General features: G+C 48.8%; 1 protein-coding gene across 2 annotated transcripts in view; it reads left to right on the forward strand.

Moving 5' to 3' along the window:
- Window positions 1–26,513, forward strand: part of COL5A1 (collagen type V alpha 1 chain) — a 249,424-nt gene that overhangs the window by 186,452 nt on the left and 36,459 nt on the right. For both annotated transcript variants that reach the window (XM_087704496.1, XM_087704497.1), the window contains exons 29-50: window positions 82–135; window positions 2,119–2,226; window positions 2,830–2,883; window positions 4,039–4,092; window positions 6,884–6,928; window positions 7,570–7,623; window positions 9,979–10,023; window positions 10,192–10,245; window positions 10,383–10,436; window positions 12,615–12,668; window positions 14,071–14,178; window positions 15,730–15,819; window positions 15,910–15,963; window positions 16,450–16,557; window positions 18,096–18,203; window positions 19,669–19,722; window positions 20,894–20,947; window positions 21,718–21,825; window positions 23,469–23,522; window positions 23,632–23,739; window positions 23,856–23,909; window positions 25,169–25,276. In XM_087704496.1, the coding sequence (XP_087560622.1) occupies window positions 82–135; window positions 2,119–2,226; window positions 2,830–2,883; window positions 4,039–4,092; window positions 6,884–6,928; window positions 7,570–7,623; window positions 9,979–10,023; window positions 10,192–10,245; window positions 10,383–10,436; window positions 12,615–12,668; window positions 14,071–14,178; window positions 15,730–15,819; window positions 15,910–15,963; window positions 16,450–16,557; window positions 18,096–18,203; window positions 19,669–19,722; window positions 20,894–20,947; window positions 21,718–21,825; window positions 23,469–23,522; window positions 23,632–23,739; window positions 23,856–23,909; window positions 25,169–25,276 (1,584 nt within the window). The remainder of the gene's footprint in view (window positions 1–81; window positions 136–2,118; window positions 2,227–2,829; window positions 2,884–4,038; window positions 4,093–6,883; window positions 6,929–7,569; window positions 7,624–9,978; window positions 10,024–10,191; window positions 10,246–10,382; window positions 10,437–12,614; window positions 12,669–14,070; window positions 14,179–15,729; window positions 15,820–15,909; window positions 15,964–16,449; window positions 16,558–18,095; window positions 18,204–19,668; window positions 19,723–20,893; window positions 20,948–21,717; window positions 21,826–23,468; window positions 23,523–23,631; window positions 23,740–23,855; window positions 23,910–25,168; window positions 25,277–26,513) is intronic.

Consider the following 26,513-nt stretch of genomic DNA (forward strand, 5'->3'; position numbering starts at 1 on the left):
AGAGCCGGCAGCCTATGCCCTGTTGTGAAGGAGGGTTGAAGTTGTGGTGCACCCAACATGCTCTCTCTGATTTTCCTGCAGGGCGAAGATGGCTTCCCAGGATTCAAAGGCGACATGGGCATTAAAGGCGACAGGGTGAGTGCTGGGACTTCTTCTTCTCCATGGCCAGAAATGAAAACTCTTGCCAAGTATTCTTTAATCCCAAAGCTCTCTGGTTGGTCCTCGTGCTCAAGGGGTCCCACTGGGCTTCTGAGTTGATAACGGTACCCCTTTCCTACTCTCCCGGAACTCTCCCAAAGTCTTCCTTGCCATCATCTTCAATTAACGACCCCATAATCCCTTGAGGGTTGGAGTCTGAATGGAGCTAGCAGAGCCTTGAATGGCCAGTTGCCCTTCCTGTCGCCAATGCAGAGTTTTGTTCAGCAGATATATTCTCAGTGTGCCCAGAGAGAGAAATATCTGCCTCTACCTAAGATCAAACCCACAGCCTCCGGATTGTGAGGGCGAGAGCTCCACCTGTAGGCCACCCCACCACTCCTTTCCAAGTCTCCCTTGCGCAGTGACCAAATTTATGCTTGGCACAGGATTTGGAAATGGGCGAGTGGGAAATGCAAGAAAGCCCCTCCCCCTCCTGGAGTGTTCCTTCAGCTGCCTTAGCTCCCATTCACGAATTGTGGGGATGGGATCTCTCATTTGGGGCGTTCAATTAATAACTTCTAAGAAAAGAATCGCTTCCCTGTTCAGTCTTAGCCACTCACACTACATGCATTGCAGCTGCCCCCTTTGTATCAGAGGGCTCTGTCCTTCCCCTGGGATTGGGAAGAGGGTCTCTTGGGCAGCTCCAGGCAACCGGTTTTTTGCTTTTTTGTAAAACAGAGGCCTAATTATTGGTGGGTCCCATAAAGAGACGGCTTGATTGCTCACACCAGAATAGTTCCTTTCTGCATGAAAAAAGCCAGAGCCAGGGCAGAATATTACCAAATTTTCATTTCATGGAAAATGAGATTGTACAGTTTTTCTGGAAAAATACATGCGCCATGCAAAACAACAGCAACGCATAAATTATTCAAGTGCCTCCTAAATACCCCCCCACCCGGTAGGTCCCCTGGGCTCTTGAAAGAGCAGAGATGAGCCCTCTCTCTCTCCCGCTCTCCCTCCTTTCCTCCCTCTCCCTCCCCTTCCATTCTCTCTCCCTCCCTCCCCCATCTCCCTCACCTTCTCCCTATCTCTCCCTCTCTCTCCTTCTCTCCCTCTCCCTCCCTCCCTCCCCATTTCCCTCTCTCCCTCTCCTTCTCCCTCTCTTCATCTCTCTCCCTCTCACTCCACTTCCTTTCTCTCTCCCTCCCTCCCTCCCTCCCTCCCTCTGTCATAGAAAAAATGCTTTCATCCTCTTTCTCTACCTGCCCATTGTGGCCTGGTACCTTAAGGCTTCAGGGGCTCTCCTGCAATTGATGGGCCTCTGGCAAAGGACAGGAACTGCTGTGGATGGGAACTGGAGGAACGCTGCCAAGACTGGGCAAACGTGCAATGAACCTTTTGGGTTAACAGGGTTTGAAAAAAACCCTTCTCCCGCCCAGGTCAAATATTTTCCCTGCGGTCCCCAAACTACTCTGAACTCTGAGCATCTCCTGGGACTTACCCAGCCTTCCCCACTTCAGGGGTGGGTAAAATGTGGTGGGATTCATTGCAGGCCTCTGGGATCTTCCATTTCTCTGATGATTAGAAATCAGGCAATTGGGGGAAAGAAGCCTGCGCAGAGGACCAGGCGGGAAAAGAGGCAGCCCTGTTCTCCAGCCATAACGCAAAGAGGCCAAACAATCAGTCCCATGGTCCAATCAAGATGCTGTTTGGTTGCTTGGAAACTTCACTCCTCCTCTCTTCAGCCACCTGTGGGAATGTCCTTGGTTCCCAGGGGAATTTTTTTTGTTTTGGCTACAAAACTCCAGCTGCCTTTATTCCTCTCCCCTCCTTATGCCTCAGCATCATTGTGGCAATACCGAAGCCTCCAGGACAGCCCCTGTCAGGCCCTCTTCAGAGTTGACAGGTGTCTTCTAACACTGATACGGGAAGGTTTTTAAAAAGGGTACAAATAGTATTCTCGTTTTCTATTTTGGGCAGGGTGAAATTGGCCCTCCTGGTCCACGGGGTGAGGATGGGCCGGAAGGCCCGAAAGGTCGCAGCGGCCCCAACGGAGAGCCAGGCCCACTAGGTCCACCTGGAGAAAAGGTAGGTGTTCCTGACGCTGTTCATCCTTCCTCAACCGCCATGCTTCATCCAGCTTCCCCTTAGCTGCAGAATGCAATCTCCTCTGGAGAAATCTGGCTCAGGTTTTGCTTAATGACTCTTGATCTATCGCAGTCTTGCCCCACTGCAGGGATACTGCAAATGGGAGCTCACTTGGTGAAATTGTCCCCTGTTGCTTTGGGATGGAAATGTAATCCCAGATCTGGGATTCTAGAGATGAATTCAAATTCCTTTCAAGCTTTGCTATTTGCTAAATCATGGGATTAACTTTAGGATAGGATATAGAATAGGATAGAATAGAATAGAGAATAGAGAATAGAATAAAGAATAGAATAGAGAATAGAATAGAGAATAGAATAGAGAATAGAATAGAGAATAGAATAGAGAATAGAATAGAGAATAGAATAGAGAATAGAATAGAGAATAGAATAGAGAATACAATAGAGAATACAATAGAGAATAGAATAGAGAATGGAATAGAAACAACGTACTGCATTCTCTCCATCTCCCTCCTCCTCCATCATCATCATCATCATCATCATCATCATCATCATCATCATCATCCACCTCTCTTTGTTTTCCCAGGGAAAGCTTGGCATTCCTGGTCTGCCTGGATACCCTGGAAGACTTGGCCCCAAGGTAATGGCTGCCCTTTTCGTAAATAAATTTTCATTCCAATGTGCCATTTAGAATCAGGTGAGCTGCTGGGCAAGTTTACTGAGAGCCTGCGCCACCAGCCATGTGGAATGGGGAGACCTTGTGTGTTTTTACAGCATGAAGTAGGTCAGGGAGGCCAAGGTTAGGAGGACGGCAGATTGGCTGAGGCGCCAGAAGAGGCAGACTCCAGATCCATCGTTATTCCGGGAGGCTCTGGGTCTCTCTGGGGTCTCCCTGCAGCTCAGAGAAGGAAGCTGCAATTGGTTTTTAATGAGCAGCAATTCCTGATCTGCAATTTGAATTTGCTGGGAAAAAATTGCACTTTGGGTTGCTGTTAGTCATTTAAAAGAACTAAAATGATTTTAGTTGGACCCCTGAACCCCACTGGTGGATAAAGGGTGGGGGCTGCTGACCCTGCAGCCCCCAGCCTTTGCTCAGCAGCATGGGCCTTGGTTGTCCTGCAAGTCCAGGCACATGGGCAGCATCCTCCTTTGCTGGTTTCTTGGCTGCTCTTACCATTCCCCCTGGGTTTGCCTGGCAAAATGGGACGGTCCAGAACTGACAGCCAATAATCTCCCCCCTCCCACTAATCTCTCTTCCACCAAGGTAGTCCTGCAGTCAGTGCAAAGGAGCCCATGTTGGGCATGGGGGTCCAGTCAGGTGGGCTTTGCCCTTGATGGCAGTTCCTTAGCTGTTCCTTTTGTCTGGCAACTCTGTGCATGCGCACACTGGGAACAGGTTCCCGCTGTTCTTCTGCCCCACTGATCTCTGACTCTGAAGGCAACTGATAACTGCCTCCCATACAGAGCCCTCCTCAGAGCCTTCCCCAGACTCCAGGACTGGCCCAGGTTCCTTCCCAAGCTCCTCACTGTCCGAATCTGCCACCAGCTCCACTGGCCCATAGCAGGCCACAACACGGGGGATGGAAGGAGGGCCGGGCATCGAAGTATTTCTTCCTTCCAGGCATGAGGTTCAATAGCCAAGGACGGCTGAGTTCTGTTTTGAACCCTCCACCCTAAAGAGCTAACTGTGGTCCCAGGGAAGGGAGTTCTCCAGCTGTCGTGTTGTTGCTGGTATTGTCATGTCCCCTCCAGTTGCGTCTCCATCTCCCTTCTCCTCTGCTTCCTTTTTCTCTAGGGTTCCATTGGATTTCCAGGGTTCCTGGGAGCCAACGGAGAGAAAGGAGGAAGGGTAAGAGCAGGATTTTGTCTGGGGCATCCGGGAAATCTCTTCCACTGGCCGTTGCTTGACGGGTTGTAACATTTTCTGCCATGATCATTTCTGGCATTGAAGAGAGGCTACGGAGAAGTTGGGGCATGGCGTAGAGTTGCCTCCACAAAACAAAACGAAACAAGAATCAAAAGCCACACAAAACTCCTTTCATTAAAAGAGCTCTTCCTTCTGGTCAATGCTTCCTTCCAAAGGGGAAAAGGGGAACTCAGTCACAGCTGCTGGGTGCAAAAGTCCTCAGGGCTTCAGAGAGCCCCACAAGGCTCTGCAGAGGGTCTCCCAGGCTTCATGACAGAGGCCAACCCACCCCTGGAAGTCCCACCCCTGAAGTAGACCTGGATTCCACTGCAGAACCTCAGCATTCGCTCCCTTTTTCCCTTCCTCTTGAACTCCTGCGATAAAAACACCTTGTCTTCATGCTTCAGAATCAATCAATGTCAGAATCTGCCTGAGGGGCACAAAACGAAGGGATAGCTGGCCAGGTTTGCAAGACTGAATAGTTTGTTCCAGAATATTAACAACTTTGAAAGGAAAAAAAAATCAGTAAGAAGATATTCAGGTCAAGGTCAAGTTTCACCAGTGCCCAGAAGTGCCCCAGGATGGGACTGGCAGAGCGGAGGGTGTAAGAATGAGGAGGAACAAGATGCACCCAAACTGGCCACTTCTGGTGGTTTTGGGAAGAGATGTTGTCTTCCTGGTCCTCTAAGCAACATCTGGCTATTCCTGGCAATTAGGGAAGGTCAGACTAGAGTGGTGTGGTGGCCTAGAGGTGGAGCTGTCGCCTCACAATCAGGAGCCTGTGAGTTCAATCCTAGGTAGAAGCAGATATTTCTCTCTCTGGGCACAATGGGAATATATCTGCCATGAACTCCACATTGGCGACAGGAAGGGCATCTGGCCAGTAAACACTCTGCTAGCTCCATTCAGTTGCCCTGACTCCCCGACCCCCTCCCCTGATGAGTACGTGGTCATTAAAGGCCAAAAAATAAAATCAGAATCGGAAGAACAGAGTTGAAAGGGATCTTGGAGGTCTTCTACTCCATAGGGACTCAAGCAGGAGACCCTATGCCATTCCAGAGTAGGGGGCTGCCCATTCCCTTCTTGTAAACCCTCCAGGGATGAAGAGACCCACTCCTTCCGGAGGGAGGCTGTTCTTATGAGCGAGATCAAAGGCTCTGGCAAGTTGCTTGCACAATTATCGACTGCAGAGCAAATCCAAGTTTTGACAGTAAATATTCGGTTAGAGCAGGAACAGCATCAAAGTTCCTTTTGTTCGTCTCATTTAAATACAGATTGCCTCGAACAGGCCTGCTTGGTAGGACTGCTGGAGATATAAATAGCTTTTCAGCATGTGAATGTTTTGCTTCCTCAAATTCACTGACAGGGCTTGAGAACAGAGGGGGCAAGGCTGCGTTTGCTTCCTTCTTTCATCCCCCGTATTCCCCACGCAGGGTCTCTTCCACCCATTGTGAGGAAGTTGGGGGCATATTGGGAGACAACTGTTCTGACCTAGGTTTCACCAAATCACGCAGCAGACTCCTTGTTCTGACAAAACCCCTTTTTATTCAGCTAATGTGAGTTCTTCCCATTCACATCCAGCAAAGTCCCAGCAAACAGTCTTTCAAGGGTGAATTTACAACCACAGACCTTATCAAGCTTGGAGAGCTGCCAGGCCGATATCTTCCAAACTCCACGCAGTAGCAGCAATTACTTTGCAAGAAGTCAGGAACAGATCTTCACCCGAATGAATTGAACTAATTGTCTCCTGCAAACTCCCCTCCCCTTTCGCTCCTCTTTATTTCCTCTGGGAGGGGCCATTCACCGTCCATCTGTGGCTTTAGTCCCGAATTGGCCCTTGCTCCTTAGCTGTTCCCTTCTCCTGGCAACTCTGCGCATGCGCACATCAGGAGCAGGCTCCAGCTGTTCTTCTGCCCCACTGATGTCTGACTCCAAAGGCTGCTGATAACTGTCAAGACAGCTCTGGCCCCCCCTCTGCCTCCGACACAGAGCCCTCCTCAGAGCCTTCCCCAGACTCCAGGACTGGCCCAGGTTCCTTCCCAACCTTTTCACTGTCTGAGTCGGCCTCCAGTTCTGCTGGGCGCTGGCAGGACACAACACCAACATGAAGTGATGGGTCTAATGTAGGAGTTAGTATCCTGGCTGTGGGGCGGCCAAAGTGATCAGTCACATCAAAGTGAGGGAGTTAAATTAAATGCTGGGAAAATGGAATGAAGTTTTACAGCTGACTCGGTCTGGTGTCTCAATTTACCCCCTTGCCCCCACCCAAGCAGGAGAGCCTACACCATTTCTGACAGTTCATTTAGTGACCATTCAAAGTTACAATGGCACTGAAAAATGTGACTTACGACCATTTTTTCACAGTTACAACCTTAGCAGCTTCCCATGATCATGTGATCAAAATTCAGATTCTTGGCAACTGTCCATACTTATGACCGTCGCTGCATCCCAAGGTCATGCAATCCCCTTTTGCGACGTTCTGACAAGCCAAGCGCATGGGGAAGCCAGATTCACTTAACAACCGGGTTACTAATTGGGATTCACTTAACAAGCGTGGCGAGAAAAGTCATAAAATGGGGCAAAACTCACTTAACACACGTCTCATTTAGCAATAGGAATTTGGGGCTCCATTGTGGTTGTGAGTCGAGGACTACCTGTATTTAAGGCCCTGGATGAGCTGAGTTCTAGTCCTGTGTTAGGCAGGTTCCCAGCTACTTTCTCTCTCTGTTCGCAGGGCACCGCTGGCAAACCAGGACCAAGAGGACAGCGAGGTCCCACGGTAAGAGCCATTTCATTCCCCTCCTCCTGGCTCCAGAATTTCTGCCTGAATCAGGTCACCAGCTGTGGTCAGCAGGGGGGACAAAGATTCATAGGTCCCTTTTTTAAGAGAACCTGCCCACTTCGAATTCCTGACTCTTTGCAGAATATAGAAATGGCACAGCTGCAAAGTGAGTTCCAAATCTGGCAATATACGCCTCAAGGAACTAGGAGAGGACACGTTGGGTTAAAATGGGCAGGAATTGCATAAACCCAGACATTGCATGAGAGAATATTGCCTACAAAAATAGTATAACAGAGTTGGAAGGGACCTTGGAGGTCATCTATTCCAACCCTCCTTCAAGCAAGAGATCCTATCTCACCATTTCTGACAGTCCAGTCTCTTCTTGAAAGCTTCCAGCGGTGAAGCTCCCACAACTTCTGAAGGCAACTTCTCTTCCATGGGTTGTTGGTTCTCACTTTTCTCATGTTTATATGCATGAAATATATATTCAGACTTACACATTCCATGTTAAGCTGATTGTCTCTGGAGAAAAAAGGAGGCCAAAGGGACGTCAACTTTGGAAGGAAAGAGCTGTTGAAGGCCTCCCATTTCCTCCTTCTTCCACACTGACCCTCACCTTCTCCTTGTCTCTTCTCAAGGGCCCCCGAGGAGAACGCGGCCAGCGAGGCATCACTGGGAAACCTGGCCCAAAGGTACTCAACAGCCTTCCTAACTCCCTGGTTCACTGCTGGGGCCAGTCCTGAACTTCCCTGGTCTTGCAGAAGGAGGCTGGGGGAGGGCGACTCATCTTGGAGAAGGTGGTTCCCCCATTGCTGGCCACTTTCGCTTGGATTGGGAGGGTTTCAATATCATAATAACTTGGGAGACAGCAGGAGAGAAGAGGAAGAACTGGGGGAAACTACAAAATACAAAGAGCTACAAGTGGAATGACTGTGGCAAAAGAAAGCCAAGATAGCATTAATAGTGACATGCCCCTTGGGTGCAATCCCAAAACATGGGGAGCTCCACTGGGACGCCACCAGGGGCATTGACAACACCACCCTCAGTCAATTGCAAAAGGCAGCTTTGCTCAGGAAGAGTTTACATCCTCCAATAGTCCTTTTAATACCCTCAAGGAGCACTTGCCTCTCCCAGGTCCTTTGGGGGGATGATTGGATAAAAATACCAAATCCAGTCTAAGCATTTGGCTGACTCTGCAACCAAACGTAACTTATTATTAAATGTATATGTTGCCCAGCACCCAGGGACTCCCCACATTCTTACCAGGCTGACCTGCTTATGTAATTACCGGTTCTTGGCAGAGACGTTAATCATAGAATATAGAATAGCAGAGTTGGAAGGACCGTAGAGGTCATCTAGTCCAACTCCCTGCACAAGCAGGAGAGTCTAAACCATTCCGGACAAATGGCAGTCCAGTCTCTTCCTGAAAACCTCCAGTGATGGAGCACCCTCAACTTCTGAAGGCAACTTTTGTTCCCTGGGTGGATTGTTCCCCCCAGAAAATAAGCTTTCAGTTCCCAGGGTTTTTCTCTCTTAATCAACCAAAACGCCTGTTTTTTTCCTCCACTTAGAAGGGAAGGGGAGAGCAGGGATAGGCAAGCTTTGTCTGTTATATTTGGTGGGTGGGCTGAGGGTGCCGGGGCTCGGAAAACGCCACTCTGCTTCTCCCTGGGAAATAGAAAATAGAAAAGGATAGAATGAGCTGGAAGGAACCTTGGAGGTCTTCTAGTCCAGCCCCCTGCTCAAGCAGGAGAGCCTATACCATTTTAGACAAATGAAATAGTTTTTTCTTAAAAAACCTCCAGTGATGGAGCGCCAACGATTTCTGGAGGTGAGCTGTTCCATTGGTTCATTGTTCTCCCTGTTAGGAAGTTTCTCCTTAATTCCAGGTTGCTTCACTGCTTGATTAGTTTCCAACCATTGTTTCTTGTCCTGCTTTCCGATACTTTGGAGAATAGCTTCCCCCCCCCCTTCTCTAGAGCAGGGGCCTCCAACCTTGGCAACTTTAAGACTTGTGGACTTCATTTCCCAGAATTCCTCAGCCAATTCCTAGCTGAGGAATTCTGGGAGTTGAAGTCCCCATGTCTTAAAGTAGCTAAGGTTGGCAAATCCTGCTCTAGAGGACTTTCCCATGACAACTCCAAACATCACAGTTGGGTTCCCTTTCCTGATTTCAGGGTGGCTGGATACTTTTTTTTTTTGTTAAGCTGCCCAGAATGGTTCAATACGAAATGAGTGGAAAATGAATCTTATAAATAAACACCATCCCAGTTTTTTTTTGGGGGGGGGGCTGCTTCCTTCTGCTCCCCCAGAGTCTCTCAAGCAGCGCTCTGCAGAATCCCGGGACTCCATGGGAATTGGATGGAATTCCCGGGGGTGGGGGGAGTTTGCTCCGCCACAGCTGGGCATTCCCAGGAACCAAGTCCAGGTGCAATGCGGAGAGAAGCGCCTGCCAAGCCCTTCGTTATGGCTCATTGCCCTGCCAGGGTTTGAGAAGCAGCAGCAAGGCTTCTGGGAGGCATTTTGTAAAAAAACGAATGGTCCCTTGGCCTGAAAAAGTTTACAGCCCCATGAGCTGATGCCACGCGGGAGCTGAGCACACGGCCACAACTTTCCGAGCGATGGGCAGCTCTGGAGTAGCAGAAGCCAAAGGGAGAGCTGAAGCCCTGACCCTCAGGGGCAGGAGATCTCCATCCCAAATCACGCTAGCCCCAATGCTTTGTTGTCGGGGGGTGCAGGTTACCCTCCCTTTCCCTGCTCTTGGGTGAATATTTTTCTGGCAAGGGATGCCTCAACCCCAGGCCTCTGCTAGGGAGTGGGGGGGCTGGGGGCTGAGTATTAGTAAAGCTGGACCTTCACAGACATTACAGCCAACCTCCCCACCTGGTGAAATTTGGCCCCGAAATAAGGGCCAAGGAATAAACCTGTCCCAAACGATTCTAAGCATCTGCCGGTCTCAACCTTTTAGTGCCGAGGATGAGGGGAATGGCATATTGATACTCAACTGATAATTTATTGTTTTAATTCTCCTTTTTTTGCCTTCCAAGGGCAATTCCGGTGGGGACGGACCTCCAGGACCTCCGGGTGAAAGGGTAAGATCAAGCCAGCTGTAACTGAACAGATGTGCCACAATTGATACTTCCGATAGAAAGATGGGGCTTCTTGGCTGGCATCAATCCTGCCAAGGCAGAAGGATTCACCTGGCCAGCTCTCTCCGTGCAGGACAGCAACACTAACGCTTCTGCCTCTTCCTTCCTAAGGGACCTTCAGGGCCTCAAGGACCAACAGGCTTTCCTGGACCAAAAGGGCCTCCGGTAAGTTCGGCCGAGACAGATCGGCCTCTGCTTTCCCAGGTCTCTCGGTGCAGACATTTCAGGAGGCTTAGTCTGCTGCATGTGAGGACATCATTACCTTGAATACTTTTCACTGAAGATCCTGTTTCCTTCTCTAGGGGCCTCCAGGAAAAGATGGATTGCCAGGCCATCCTGGGCAGAGAGGGGAAACGGTCAGTGCTTAGAAGTTTTCATCATTTCTATTGATCTAGCAAGAGCATTTCTCTCTTTATTTTGCCTAAGCAGGTCCTATCAATTAATCAATCAATCAGAATAGAGCTGGAAGGGACCCTGCGGGTCATGTAGTCCAACCCCCTACTCAAGCAGGAGAACCTATTCCATTTTTGAACCAAGAACTTTTTCCTCCCTGGGGGTGTGTGGGTCACCCTCTTTTGAGCCCAAAAGGGCAAAGTTAGATTGAATTCACTTCCAATTTATTGCATTAATTAACACATTCCTTACATATGGATAGCCATTCCTTTCATTGGGAATGAAATAGGGCAATTCAATAGCAGCTGTTGGAGGCTGCATTCAGAATTTATGGAGCAGGCCTGGGGGGAAGAAAGAGCTCCAATCAGTTGTTCAAATACAGCTGAAGTTGGGCCTCCGTTCCCCTCAGCGACATCCTCCAAATTCAACACAGGTTTACTTCCGAGGAAAGCCTTTCCCAGCCTCTGACATCTTGTGACATCTGACACAAACATTTCCTGACCGCAAAAGTTTGTCAAGCGTCAAGCATGTTTTCCTTGGCATGCTTTGTGCTTGTTTTGCTTCCGAAATCAATATGGCAGCTCTTCTTTGAGCGCATTGTGTGGGATTGATCTGTGAAAGGGAGCAACAGGAGAGGGAAACGTCTCGGCTGACATCCTGTTCGATGTATTGATTAGCCTATATCCTACTGGCTGTGCAATCTCTCTGCCTAAAGCCATCGGAGGAAATCCTGGAGGGATCTGGGATTGTGCTTCTTCCCTCAACCAGGATCAACTGGGTTCTAGAATCGACGGAGATCCCCGCCTGCTCTCTCTCTCAAATGTGTCCACTTGAACCACTCAGCTTCCCCCTCCCACCCCCAGATCAGGCAGAAAGCAGGACTTCAGGGTGTGTGGGAGGGGGCTCCTATTGTCAGTAATGTATCCATAGCAAGCAAGACTCTGAGGCAGGTAGATTCCTCAAAGAATACTTTTCTTTGGAATCATCATGTTGGGACATACCTGGTGAAAACCGACTCTAAAGTCTCCCGCAGTTTTCACCTAATTAAAAGTAAAAAGTTTTCCCACTTTCTTAAACAATCAGTCCCATGGTCCAATCACAGAATGGGCTGGCATCCGGGGGACATCACTCCACCTTCTTCCGACCAGGTGTGAGAACTTGGACCTTGGTTCCCAAGAGAAAATTCGTTGTTTTGGCTATAGGTTCCCCCCATCTCACTACCCTCCCCCATCCCTCAGCTGCAGTGTGGCAACACTGAAGCAGTCAAAATGGCTTCGGCCAGGTCAGCTTCAGGGTTGGCACCTACCCTAAGGGCTTCCTTATTCTCCTGGGCTTCACAGCAGAAGGAGACGTCACGGAAGCTTGCATGGGCTATGGCACCCAGGAACCTCCAGGAAGCAAGACTGGGTCAAATTGGGTGGAGCCCTGTAGGCTCTGCTCCCTCACTATGTCCCCTTCCAAATAGTTGGATCTTTGCATGTTGAGGGACCGGCTGAAGGGTGTTTCTGTGAGCTCCAAGGGATTGTCAGCCCTTCCTCCTTGTGGCTGTGGAAAGCCCAGCGAAGGCGTTTTCAAATGAATCCGGCAACATTGGCTGCCTTCGGAGGATCAGGGCTGTCCGTCGCCTCTCTCCAGCATGTCAGCCGGGACTCCTGGCTCCTCCAGGACAGGATTGGTTGGCCAGAGGTTGTCCAAGCAGACAAGCAGCTTCCCTCGTAATAAAGCAGCTCCCTGCTCTCCCCAGACAATCTTCACCCCTTCCAGTGACTGCCTTCCTTCGCCTTCAACATTTGCGCTTTAAGCCTTTGGTAACCTCTTGGCTGGCTTTTGAAAATCCCGCTTGTATCTCTTTCTTTCCTTCCTTCCTTCCTTCCTTCCTTCCTTCCTTCCTTCCTTCCTTCCTTCCTTCCTTCCTTCCTTCTTTTGTTCCTTCTTTCTTTCTTTCTTTCTTTCTTTCTTTCTTTCTTTCTTTCTTTCTTTCTTTCTTTCTTTCTTTCTTTCTTTCTTTCTTTCTCTTGGCAATATTCACTCTTCCGAAGGCAGCAAGTGAGCTTAGCCAAAGAGATCCTGTCGTTTTATTTGTTTCCATCCACGGTCTGCCATGGTTTTGCCCTTCAATTGACCCTTTCTTCTCTTCCCAGGGCTTCCAAGGGAAGACGGGCCCACCTGGGCCCCCAGGTGTTGTTGGTCCACAGGTGAGTCATTCCCAGATTCTCTGGTGAAAATTCCTTTTTTCCGGCTTTGTAGGAAGTCGGTTGTCTCTCCGATTACTTTCTAATTCCTGGGAACTCTGCCAGGTTAATGACAGTTTAAATCCTGTATCAGAGGGTAAATAACATGCCTGCTTTCTGAGGTATAAAAGTCTACTGCCTGCTAATTATGTTTGGAAATGCTAAAATGCAATTAGTGTAATTTCCAGAAAGAGTGACATTACCAAAATTTACTAAGCGAGAAGCTTTATGCCCTGGATTAGAGTTCAGGGTGCAGGAGCTGAGGCTTCTAGGGCGGCCACACCAGAGTTGGGGTCAGTGGGAGGGGGAAAAAGGATGAGAGAGTCCATTTAATCTCTCCTTTCCAGTGTTGTGGTGCTGTAAGGAAGCTGACAGGATTTTGAGCAACAATACGGAAGGGTGGCTCAGTGGCTAAGACGCTGAGCTTGTCAATCAGAAGGTTGGCAGTTCGGCGGTTTGAATCCCTAGCACTGCGTAACAGAGTGAGCTCCCATTACTTGTCCCAGCTTCTGCCAACCTAGTAGTTCGAAAGCACATAAAAATGCAAGTAGAAAAATAGGAACCACCTTTGGTGGGAAGGGAACAGCGTTTTGTGCGCTTTTGGCATTGAGTTGTGCTGGCCACATGATCACGGAGACGTCTTCGGACAGAGCTGGCTCTTCGGCTTGGAAACAGAGATGAGCACCACCCCTAGAGTCAGGAACGACTAGCACATAATTGCGAGGGAACCTTTATCTTTACAGGACAGTAAAAACTCAATAAAAGCCACCCTACTAAAAAAAAGAGCATTAAAAAGGGATCATCTGAATCTAAGACACGAGTCCCCAACCCCTGAGACGCGTCCCACTACCAGGCCATGGCCTCTGGAACCGGGCTGCGTGATCAGTAGGCTGGTGGACATAGACATGCGTGCACAGCTCGACTGCACATGCGTTTGTGCACTGGCACGCTGCTCACAGGGCCGGGTTCCTCCCTTCCCCTCCCTCAAGCTGCTGATCTAATGTAGACAGTGCATGGCAGATTACGAACCAGCATTAGGAAGAGCAAATTGGTAGATCAACCAGGATCTTGTTATGGGAATTAGATGTTTGAGTAGACAGAGGATTCAAGGTGTGGAAAGACACTGAGATCCCACTGACAGGATTAGCCTTGATTTGGGGGAGGAACAAACTGGCTGCTTTGCACATCAATCTGAGGTGGGCGGTATGTCTTGCTTCTCTCTGATTACAGCTTTGTGAACCCCTCCTGGCCTTTCCCCCCTGCATGCCACCAGCTTCCGGCCCCCGAAATGCCCCCAGATTCCCTGTTTTTGATGGAGTTGGGTATCTGGATATCAGTCCTGAAGTTGCCTCCCCATTTCTTGCAGGGCCCCACAGGAGAAACTGGCCCGATGGGGGAACGTGGCCATCCGGGCCCTCCAGGGCCCCCAGGTGAACAGGGACTTCCTGGCTTGGCTGGAAAAGAAGGAACCAAGGTATGACCTCCATTGGACCGAGAAGACGCCCGGGGTGGGCGAAGGGCTTCGTTGGAGAAAGTTAAAGTTAGATGTCTGGAGGGATCTAAGAGTGAAGTGTGGGTGAGGCTTCCTCTTTCTTGTGGAGAAAAATGTAGAACAAGAATTCCTGAATATTAGTTGGTCTGCTCTAAAAAGTGGGGCCGTGGCCTAGAGGTGGCACTCTCGCCTCACAATCAGGAGCCTGTGAGTTCGATCCTAGGTATAGGCAGACATTCCTCTCTCTGGGCACAGTGAGAATATATATCTGCGGGGAAAAAACCTCTGCATTGGCAACAGGAAGTGCATCTGGCCAGTAAACACTCAGCTTCATTCAGTTGCCCAGAATCCACCCTGCAAGGGATTATGGGGTCATTAAAAGAAGACGATGACGGTTGGTTTGCTCTTAAGAGAACATTTTATGCCCCCGGGAGGCTGTGGATCTCCAGTGCTGACTGTCTTCAGGCAGAGCCTCTCCCAGGGGGCTTAAACAGAGTTCCTGTGCTGGGCAGGGGTGAGTGGGGTGGCCTTGAGGATCACTTTCCCCATAGGATTCTAAGCAAAGCCCTCAAGGTCTGGAGAAATAATGCCCGTGCTGTCACAGCTACCCTGCCTCAAACCTTTCCCATGCGCAAGTTTGCAGTGGGAAAGCTCTGAGGCATCAGGGGCAGGTGCTCGACCTGGTGCCTTCTGAGCAAGTGCAGAATCGCTTCTGCCCAAGGATAGTTTCCCTTTATGGGTTAGATCTGTTTTCAGATCTACACTCATTGCACACAAGACTACCAAAAGAATTGGAGGGTAGTGTTGTGCCCCACCAGTGGAGCTGGCAGCAGAATCGGACAGTGAGGAGGTTGGGGAGGAAGATGGGCCAGTCCTGGAGTCTGATGAGGGCTCAGTGTTGGAGGCAGAGAGCGGGCCAGGGCCATACACCAGTTATCAGCTGCCTTCGGAGTCAGACATCAGTGAGGCAGCCGAACAGCTGGAGCCCGTTCCCAGTGTGTGCATGTGCAGAGTGGCCAGACAAAGGGATCAGCTAAAGAACAGGGTTCGACTTGGGAGTAAGGCCACAGGTGGATGGTGAATGGCCCCTCCCAAAGGAAATAAAAGAGGAGCGAAAGAGGCGTGGAGTTTGCAGGAGACAGCTAGTTCACTTAATTGGTTTGGAGACTCATTACCAAGTTCTGCAGATCTCGGCCTGGCAGCTCTCCAAGCCAGATAAGGTCTGTGACCGTAAATCCTCCCTCGAAAGACTTTGCTGGATCTGAATGAGCAGAATTCACAGCAAATTAATAAAAGGGGTTTTTGTCGGGACCAGGAGTTTGCTTCCTGCTCTTGGGAAGCCTCGGTCAGAACAGATGAAGGGATTCTCCTGGCATTGCCTCTTCTGACATCAAAGCTTGTAAAACGTCATCACAACAGACTTGGATACCATCGGAATTCATAACATGCAGCGTCCTCCTCCTCCTGGGTTGCCCCTGGGGGACGGGGGAGGGCTTGTTTTCCTGGCGATCTGACTCGTGGTCCTGCTTGCAGGGTGACCCAGGCCCCGCCGGTTTGCCCGGGAAAGATGGCCCAGCAGGATTCAGAGGCTTCGCCGGAGACCGAGGACTCCCCGGCCCAATTGTGAGTTGAGAGCTTTCCTCCCCCTCCTGCAACCACCGTCGTCTTTAAGAGGCCTTTGCCAGTGAGTGACACTGCTTTCCTCCCCTGCAGGGACCTGTGGGGCTGAAGGGCAACGAAGGCCCACCGGGGCCTCCTGGACCAGCAGTAAGTACCCCCTTTCTCTGGCTGGGTGGAGGGTCGGGGGGCTTTGGGCTGCTCCCAGGTGGCTGGAGGGGCAGCCGGGGAAGAGGAGGGGCCCTTTTGGGAACCTCCACCTGGAAGGTGGGGTGGGCCACCTTCTTGCCCACATCTGCCCAGCTGCTGTTGCTGCTTCAGAGAAGATGTGGACCTGACCTTGGAGCTCATCCCCTGCCTCGGTTCCTGCCTGGGTTCAGTGGGGCACAAGGGCCTCTCCCGCCATTGACAGGACTCAGAGGTTGATCAATCTCTCTTACTCCATCCCCACCTGGCAGCATCTTCAGATGCTTCTGTGGCTCTTGGGGGTGCATCCTTTGGTGTTTGTCTCTCCTCTTACCTCTCAATCCTCTCTTTTTCTCTTGGGAGCCAACGTGGCCCACCCTCTACTCAGCCCCCTTCCTTGTGGTGCTTGCCTTCTGCTGCAGCCTTTGCTAACTTCCTTCTTCTTCTTAGGGCTCTCCAGGGGAGCGAGGTCCTGCAGGAACAGCTGGCCCAATTGGACTGCCAGGACGGCCTGGACCCCAAGGGCCCACTGGCCCTGCGGGTGAGAAAGGGACCCCGGTAAGTTGTGTGTGTGTGTTTGTGTGTGTGTGTGTAAGAGAGAGACAGAGACAGAGACAGAGAGACAGAGAGGAGAGACAGAGACAGGGACAGAGAGAGAGAGAGAGGAAACAAAGAGAGACAGAGAGAGAGTCCCAGCGGGTGGCTGGTCTTGCAGGAGGCATTGAGTGTCCTTGGGAATCTCTGTGTGGCCCAGAAGGCCAGCACAGGACACTCCTTGAGGTTGATTCAGCCCTCCGTCCTTCCGGGGTGGGTCAAATGGGGACCCAGATTGTTGAGGCCAAGAGGCTGACTCTATAAACCGCTTAGAGAGCGCTGTAAAAGCACTGTAAAGTTGTATATAAGTCTAAGTGCTAAGTGGGAAGGAAGGAAGGAAGGAAGGAAAAAAGGAAGGAAGGAAAGAAAGAAGGGCCATGGTGGCACAGTGGTCAGAGTGCAGTACTGCAGGCTCCTTCTGCTGACTGCCGGTTGCCTGCAATTTGGCAGTTTGAATCTCACCAGGCTCAAGGTTGACTCAGCCTTCCGTCCTTCTGAGGTGGGTAAAATGAGGACCCAGATTGTTGGGGGGCAAGAAGGCCTACTGTAGAGAGGGCTTAGAGAGGGCTGTAAAAGCACTGTAAAGTGGTATATAAGTCTAAGGGCTATTGCTAAATGGGATGTATGGGTGACTCTGGGGAAAGTGGGGCTGCCTAGGAAGCCTGCAGATAAGAGGGTCAGGATGAGCCCCCCAGTCAGAGAAAGAAACCAGCCCTGAAGGAGCAAGCAGTTAAAAGCAGCATCCCGAAGTTTGTGTGATCAGACTTGCAAAATTCTGCTCATGCAGCCTTCCAATAACATAGAATTCACTCATCTGGTTGCGTTTCCTATCTGGTTTAGCCGGGAGGGTTGACCCGACATTTATTGAAATAACACGAAGGAATGTAAACAGGAAAACTTATTAAAATATCCATCAGGATTGATATTAAATTCTTTCCGATCTGATTTATGCTGCCCAAATCTGTGCTTCTTGCCTAGATGAGGGGTTCAAATTTGCAGCCCTCCAGATTTAATCATCTAGAATTAGCTCATCTGTTCCTGTTTCCTCCTGGCTTAACCTGGAGGGCTGGCATGGGGGGTCAAACCCCAGCAGTGTCTCCTGACACCCCCCCCCTCTTTCCTGGATTCCTGGAGCACTGCAGGGGGGTTGAGCTAATTGAAAGGAGGGTCTGGCTCAGGAGATCTTCTGGAAAGCCCAAAGTTCACAACCTCCGGATCTGGCAGAGGAAATGCTTCCTGCCAGAAGTCCCTCAGTCCCAGGGCTCAGGATGGGCTGTACTTAAGGCTGCTGCTCCCTTAGCCCAAATGAAACCGTCTTTATTGCAGCCAGGCCACGGGGCGGAACCTCCATTCCCCCCTGCCCATAGTTCTGTTGTTTGTCCCGCTCATAATCCCCATATTATCCCAAGAAAAAAGAGGCTTAAAACACCGCCTGTCCTGAGAAACGACGGATGGATTCTGGTTTGTGGCTGAGAAGATTTTGATTTTCTCCTTGGGCTTAGGGTGAGAAAGGCCCCCAAGGCCCGGCTGGACGAGACGGCATCCAGGGACCAGTTGGGCTTCCAGGTCCTGCTGGCCCGGTTGGCCCCCCAGGGGAAGATGGTGACAAGGTAGGCAGCTTCCATGCCAGGCAAAAGTCCTGGCTTTCTTCCATTGATTGGATTGCTTTGCATGTAGGGTGACAAAAACCCTGGCACACAGATGATTCTCCTCCAAAGCTTTCAAAGAGCCAGCAGTGAAACCGTGCCTACTTCAGAATCGGCTCTTCCGTTTCCTGTATATCTTTATTTCTCCACACAGGGGGTATTTTGAGTTTTTTGGTATCTGGGATCCCACTACCAAGGCAATGGCGGCATCAATGGCGAGGGGAGGGCAAGGGTGAATGCAGCCTGGATGCGTTGATGAGAACTCAGTGGTGTGTTACGGGACAGATGGATGCCAACCCATCTTAAATCTAAGATCTACAAGACAGCCATCCTCCCTGTTGCACTGTGTGGCCCTGAACAGGGACCGGGAGCTCTCTCTGTGCCATGGAAATGCGAAGGTTCCGGTGGACATCGGGCATCTCCCCTCTTGATGTCACATCACAAATGACACTATTTTGGTGCACCACTTACAGAGAAGATGAGGCAAGGCCGGCTCCGCTGGTATGGACACGTCCAGAGAGCAGCACCTTCCACTGTGGCCAAGACTGCTGACCAACTAGAAGCCAATGGCCGGAGACCTCTCAGGCTTCCAAAATAGAGATGGCAAGACACCATCAACAAAGATATCCTAGCCAAGGGCCTGTGCCCTGGAGACACAGCTGACCACGTAAAGTGGCATTCAATGATCTGAAAAGCAGGAATTTGACAGGAAGAAGAAGATGTGGGGTATCTTAAGGGCGGAAGAGTTCTGCCTCCAAGTGAAACGGCCGTTTTCAAAGGGCAGCTGGGGATCCAAGGCTGCCTCTGTCCATAAACTGAAATGCTAGATGGCCTTGCACGCATTGGCACCCTTTGACCCAAATCTGCTCCGTGGTTACACCGTGGCCTTGCCGAATGTCCTGCTACGGGCGTAAAGCAGTTTTACCTGGGAAGAGAATTCAACCTCCCAGAGTTGACAGGGGCTCCTGAGGCCATTCATTGCAAGGCTGCCACAATGCAGAATTCGGAGTCCCAGCCCTGTGGAGGGATGGCTTGTCCAGTCATCCCCTAAAGCCTTTTTCGGGCTCCAGCTGCTCTTAGTGTTAGGAAGGCTTTTTAAAATAAAAACAGAAATGTTATTCAGGCACCATTTCTTGTAATATTGGTCATGTTTCACTCACGGTTTTCCTCAAAATTTCTCAACACACCAAAATGATTTTAATTTTGCAATGTTTTTTCCAGAAGTGCAGATTTCACCTGGAAAAAAAAATCTACCTAGAGGTGTATTCATTCTTCATTTTTTAAGGATCAGACCAAGCCAACAAACATTATTCATTTGTTAAGAGTGTATAAGATATGAAACAAATCCAGGAATCTTCTTCCTGGCTTAGCTTCTCATTGGTTGTGACAGTTCTGCTTGTATTACAGAATGGTATTCTCCATTTATTAGGGTGAAATTGGTGAACCAGGACAGAAAGGAAGCAGAGGGGACAAAGGAGAACAGGTAAGCTGTGGCTTTCCCACATGGAGGCCAGGGATGATGTGCCCCCTCCCCGCCGTGTCCTTAGGCATCCCGCACCCCTTTTGTATTACTGTATTACCGTTACTATACTAGACTGTATTACTATTCTTCTTCTCTTCCTTCCTAGTACCCATCTCTTCCCACTTATGACTATAACCATGTTGCTTGTACCTGTACAATTTATATTGTTTCATTTGTTTCCTACTATGACTTGATTGCTTATTAGTAACATGACTATCACTAAGTGTTATATCTTATGATTCTTGATGAATGTATTCTATTTTATTTTTCCTTATGTACACTGAGAGCATCTGCATCAAAGAAAAATTATTGTGTGTCCAATCACACTTGGCCAACAAAGAATTCTATTCTATTCCATTCCATTCCATTCCATTCTACCTTATCTCTACTCTTCTATATTCTCTTTTCCTCTTCTCTTCTATCTCTACTCTGTACTCTCTTCTCTTCTATATTCTCTTCTCTTCTATCTCTACTCTCTGTACTCTCTTCTATATTCTCTTCTATCTACCTTATCTCTGCTCTCGACTCTTCTATATTCTCTTCTCCTTTCCTCTCCTCTTCTGTATTTTCTCTTCTATCTCTACTCTCTACTCCTCTTCCATCTTCTCTTCTCTTCTATGTTCTCTTCTCTTCTACCTCTACTCTTTACTCTTTACTCTCTTCTATATTTTCTTCTCTTCAAATTCTCATGGGCAGCTATGAATTCAGAGCTGCCTGGGTGCGAGCATTCATGAGTCCAAGTTCCTTTTCCAGCCTCTCCATCCTTAGGGTGGCCCAGAGGCTCCAGAAATGAGTGTAGCCACACTAATCTTAACGTGGTAATGAGGTCCATCCCACCACTGCAGAACAAAGAGAGACATTCAGTCACCCAATAGAGGATATTCATTGGGATGCACCTTGTTCTTCAGCAAGATTTTAAATTGCAAGGGTCCATATTTTAGCCCACCCCTCTGAGTCACTGTGATTGGAGGGCTCTGGCAGAATCCTGAGTGGGGGTGGAGTTACATATTTAGCCAAATCCATCCAGGTATCAATGTGCCTTGAGAGTATCATTCCGCATTGCTTTGGTCTCCTTAGATGGATTTTAACTGTTTTGCCATTTCTTTGAAGACATGTCTTTGTTTCTTGCTAGGGTCCACCAGGTCCTATTGGTCCACAGGGCCCGATTGGCCAACCAGGTCCAGCTGTAAGTATTCCTTATGTACATAAACATTCTCTGCATTTAAAATATAAGCTAAAAAGTCCGTTGCTTTAGAGGGAGCGGGAGGCAGGAAGAGAAAGGCATGGCTAGCCTAGTGAAGAGAAGGACCAGGGGGGACAGGAGAGCATCTTCCAATATTTGGGCGGCTGCCACAGAGAGGAGGGGGGTGGTGTCAAGCGATTCTGCAAGGCACCTCAAAGCCCTACAAGGAACAATGGATGGAAACTGACCAAGGAGCGATTCAACTTGGAAATAGGGAGACATTTTCTGACAGTGAGAACAATCAACTGATAGAACAGAAGTTGCCATCAGAAGTTGTGAGAGCTTCATCACTGGGCTGCCATCTGTCAGAAGTGACGTAGGGTCTCCTGCTTGGATGGGTGGGTGGGTTGGACTAGGTGACCTACAAGGTCCCTTCCAGCTAGGTAAATCTAATCTGAACTAAAAAGGAAAGAATCTCCCTGTGTCTCATTTCCTCTTAGGTTCCCCCACTGCTTATTAGTTCTAGTTCTGGGAGCGTAAACAGATCACTCTTTCCAAATAAAAGGCCCCTCAAGTTGAATTACTTGGTTTAAGGAACTCTGCAGACTCTGTAGAATTGAGTTCCTTAAATTCTTGGATGGATGCCTGTATGGCTATATTCTTTGATGGCCTAATGCATATTGGAGAGCTCGGTCTTCCTTCTGCGTCAAATTCAAAGAGCTCACAGCATTTAATGTTGCCTTTAGCTGTAAACTTTTCTCTCTCCTCCCAAGGGAGCCGATGGAGAGCCTGGCCCACGAGGACAGCAAGGGCTTTTCGGACAGAAGGGCGATGAAGGACCAAGAGGATTTCCTGGCCCTCCAGGGCCAGTTGGGTTGCAGGTAACTGCCCAAGTGAACCAGCCCTGGTCTGGGATTCATTCATCATTTAGAGCACTGGATGGTTCCAGCCGAAATAGAAAAAAACAGAGAAATCAGGATGGCCCGTTGAGCTGGATGTCAAATAACTTCAGCAGTTATAATTCTTTCTTCCTCCTCCTCCTCCTCCTCCTCCTCCTCCTCCTCCTCCTCCTCCTCCTCCTCCTCCTCCTCCTCTTCTTCTTCTTCTTCTTCTTCTTCTTGTGCCTGTCAACTGTTCTTGAGCTTGATTGTAGGACTCTAAAAATCTAAAAGGACTTTTAAGGTTGGAGTGTTTGTTCTGTAGGTTGAGTTCCAGCTTTGTGATGGGGGTGGATGGGTGGTTGGGGTGGGATGTGAGAAATATCTGCAAAATGTGTGAAATGGCCTCTGAAATGAGGTTCCCTCCCCCCAATCTGGATCCCCCCCCCACTAATGCTATTTAGAAGAGCTGTGAAGACCTGGCTCTCCACCCAGGGCTTCCGTGGGAGAGGGGGAGGTTTATCTTCTCCATCCCACCTGCCAGCTTTTATCTTCCCTTTTCATGTTTGATTGATTTTGTTCTGATCGCTTGCCCAAAGCGAGCAGCCCCAGCACTCCTGAGAATCTGGAACCGTACAAGTTTCACATATTATTAGCATTATTGTCATTATTTGCAAAATGTGTGAAATATTTGCAAAGTGCAAGTATTTTGTCAAAGTACTTTATTTTGGTATATTTGGTTATACATAGGAAATAAGATTAATAAAATAATAGCAATTGCACTTAGACTTATATGCTGCTTCACAGTGCTTCATAGCCCTCTCTAAGCGGTTTACAGTCAGCCTCTTGCCCCCCAACCACCTTGGAAGGACGGAAGGCTGAGTCAACCTTGAGCCTGGTGAGATTTGAATTGCCAAATTGCAGTCAGCTGGCAGTCAGCAGAAGGAGCCACACTCTGACCACTGCGCCACCACGGCTCAGTGGTGAATGCTATAAAGTACAATGAAAAGTAGAATGAAGAAAATAAAGGTCAATTAAAAATTTAAGTCTCACTGTTTCTAGCAAGGCCCTGCTGAATTGTGTTGAGTATTAAATAAAATATGGCAATATTATAAGGAGGCTATTTTTTAGCCTTTCAGCTAGGATCAAATGTAGAATTTGCAAAAAGATGGCAAAGTTTAATTGGATAAGTTTGATAGCCACAATTTGTAGTAAACCAAGGCCAAGCCCCTCCACACAATTGGCGCAGGCAATGAACTGGAGCACACAGTCAGTCATAGAAGTTCCAGGAGAATATTTGCTCCCCCCCCCTCCCCCAGAATAACCAAAGGGGGATTGTGAGCTCTCTTATCTTTTAGCCAGGTGGGGAAACAGGCATCATTTTGGTATCGTTTGACAGCTGATCAGCACCAACAATTTCTTATCATGCTGCCTGGCGACAGCAGAGGACTCCTGTGATGGCTGGTTGTGTCACCTGGCTCCACACATCATGTGGGTCGCACGGATTTGTGAGATGTGTTGTATAAACACAGCCGTGGTGTTTTCAAAAAGCAAGCTTGTCTTCACTTTATCTCTTCAAGTAAAATGTTTTATCTTTTCAAAAGCTAAAGCAAAACAACCACAACCCTTTCTAATTCTTTCAACAGGGCTTACCTGGGCCTCCAGGTGACAAGGGAGAAACTGGGGACGTCGGCCAAATGGTAATAAAGTCAATTGTTTTATCTCAGATGTTAATGTTACTGTGTATGTTTTGGACAAAAGCTTTGTCTTTCCGTCAGTTGAAGGAGTATTTCCTTTCCTTTCCCCAAGGGTCCTCCAGGTCCCCCCGGACCCAGAGGCCCAGGGGGACCCCCCGGAGCTGATGGGCCACAAGGTCCCGCAGGAGGGATTGGAAATCCAGGATCTGTTGGTGAAAAGGTAATGCCGCTTTGCCGGGGAATATTGGAGGCAGGCAGCAGAAGTAGCTGGCAGTTCTGCTCTCTAACCACTGCGCCCTCACAGCTGTAGCACCTGAGTTGCCTTGTCTTTTGCAGGGAGAACCTGGAGAATCAGGAGAACCTGGCCTTCCCGGAGACTCTGGACCACCAGTAAGATTTAAAACCTTTTTTTAAAAGAAAAGTATCCGTCTGGAATTGAGATGAAATGGAATAAAATTGGTACTCAGGAATGGTTAGAAAGCCTTAGGCAAGGATTTCCAAAATGGCGTTTTTAAGACCATTTCCAGTTCTGTCCCTTTTCTGACCCTCCCACAAATAATATCTTCTGGAGCAGCCTTCTACTAAATGGATTGAGAAGGGAACTGACAACCACTCTTGCACTTGTTCCCGTCTCAGTCCTTTTTCAGACCCCTAATTCCTCTGGGGATCCACAATTCCGCCATCAACTTACCTATTTATTGGACCAATTTCCTACAGTTGGTCCCTTGAAATCCACTCCCACAGAAACCAGCTGCTTAATCAAGGCAGGACAAGTCAGAAGACACAAGGCATCCCAGTGTAGGAAGTGGGCTCTTGTGAGAAAATAGGTGTATGGAGAACCCAGAATCACAACTGCATTCCTGCCCAGTGTTCACTTTGTCCTCACAAGGACCATGCAATAAAAATCCATGTTCTTTTCATTGTGCAAAGGGGAAATTCAGGTATAACTCTCCAAGGATAGGTGAGACAAAAACACAACAATTTGTGGACTTCCCAAAATTAGTATAGCGCATTGTTTAGGTGGGAAAACGGAACCTTAAAAACTGAAATTTTTAAAGCAAGTAGACATTATCTGTTGTTCTAACTGTCTTCTTCAAGAAACAGGGGCTAGAAGTGAACCCATACCTTTAGTCCAAAACATATTACAGCTGCACAAAATGCTCCTAGCTGGTTGATTTGTATACCAAAACTTTATGTAGCTCAGTCAAAGCTGTGATATAAACAGCGCTCCAACTGATTATGGTGATTCCTTCAGAATTTGTGGTCCTGAAGAAGTTCCTTCATAGCTGTGATTGCCTTCAGACATTGTGGATATTCCATCACTGGAGGCTTTTAAGAAGAGACTAGAGAGCCACCAGTCTGAAATGGTCTAGGGTCTCCTGCTTGAGCAGGGGGTTGGACTAGAAGACCTCCAAGGTCCTTTCCAATTCTGTTGTTCTGATTCTGATTCCTCTCTATCCCCAAAAGGGACAGCAGTGGAGGAGACATCTGTGCCTTGGTGTCATGCTGATTGAGCATCAGAAAACAATCAAATAATGGCCATTTTTTTTATTTCCTCTAAGTGCTGATTGGGCCTTTAATTGGTTTTTGTCCCCATTGCTTAAACCGTTGCTGAAACAAACCTTCTAACAAGCACCTTCCTTTGACAGGGTCCTAAAGGAGAAAGAGGGGAAAAGGGGGAAGCAGGCCCCTCTGGGTCTGCTGGGCCCCCAGGCCCCAAAGGTCCCCCAGGAGATGATGGCCCCAAAGGGAGCCCGGTGAGTAACCCCCTCCTCTATTATTTTGCCCAGTCAATCTGGAAGGAGATTGTCCCCTTATGATGCCCCCCTGTTCTCTGGGCTGGGCTGCTGGTTCCTTCCTGAGAGCGAAGGGCCTTGTCTGCTTTTCTCCTCTTCCTTGCGGATCCTGCTTTAGGAGCCTTGGTCCTCACGTGCTTCTTTGGGGGCAGACTATGGGGCCTCCCCCTGCCTTTGTTTCCCTAGAGCAATGCCCCTTTTCTACAGGAAGAGATCCGGGAAGGGGGGGGGATTGGGAACTTGTTTCCTTGGACCTTATTATTTATGTAACACATTTATTTATTTTTATTTTTTTTAATTAATATGTAACACATTTATTGTTGTTGTTATAAACAATAGGCTGCCCGACTCCTAAAAAATTATGAGCAGCTTACATATTAAACATAAAGCTCATTAAAAGGAAAATACAAAAGAGCAAAATACAAAGAGCCTTGTGGTGAGATGGGCCAGAAGTAAATGTAATTAATAAATAAAAGCCAAGCCAAACAAAAGAAAACCAAAAACTGGGCTCCTCAGTCACTCAAAGCCTTGGTGAATAACCAACAAACCCCCTTGAGCAGGGGTGAAATCCAGCAGGTTCTGACAGGTTCTGGAGAACCCGCAACGGAAATTTTGAGTAGTTGAGGGAACCGGCAAATGCCACCCCTGGCTGACCCCAAAGTGAGAAGGGGAATGTGGATTTTGCAGTATCCTTCCCCTGCCACGCCCACCATGCCACGCCCACAGAACCGGTAGTAAAAAAATTGAATTTCACCACTGCGCTCGAGGTGAGATGGGCAGCAAATAAATACAATAAGTAAACAAATGAATGGCATAAGGCTGGGAATCACATACATCCCTGCAGGGAGATTTGAGATTGGATGGTAATTGGCCAGGAACACGGGGTTCGTGTCTTTTTGAGGAAAGGGTGCGCTACAGGCAACTCCTTCAATTCCCTCCCTCAAGGATCCTGATACCCCCAGTCAAGATCACCAGGGCAGCGTTAACTATCTAGGATCTAAGAAGCCGATGGCCACCTTCATAGACTAGAACACTCTCTCCATTTGCCTAAGAGTCACAGGGACTTTAACTTGATCCAGGCAGCCAAGGGACCCTATGACTGCAGGGGCGAAGTTGAGGGGCCATCAGAGAAATAACAGGATATTCCTGATAGTGATGCATCCGTCCTGAGGCTCTTCCTCCCCAGCGAGGACCAGGC

Source organism: Thamnophis sirtalis, unplaced genomic scaffold (assembly GCF_051295495.1).
Source record: "Thamnophis sirtalis isolate CommonGarterSnake01/CBP01778 unplaced genomic scaffold, rThaSir2_p1.2 scaffold_2, whole genome shotgun sequence".
NCBI classification, from domain to species: Eukaryota; Metazoa; Chordata; class Lepidosauria; order Squamata; family Natricidae; genus Thamnophis; species Thamnophis sirtalis.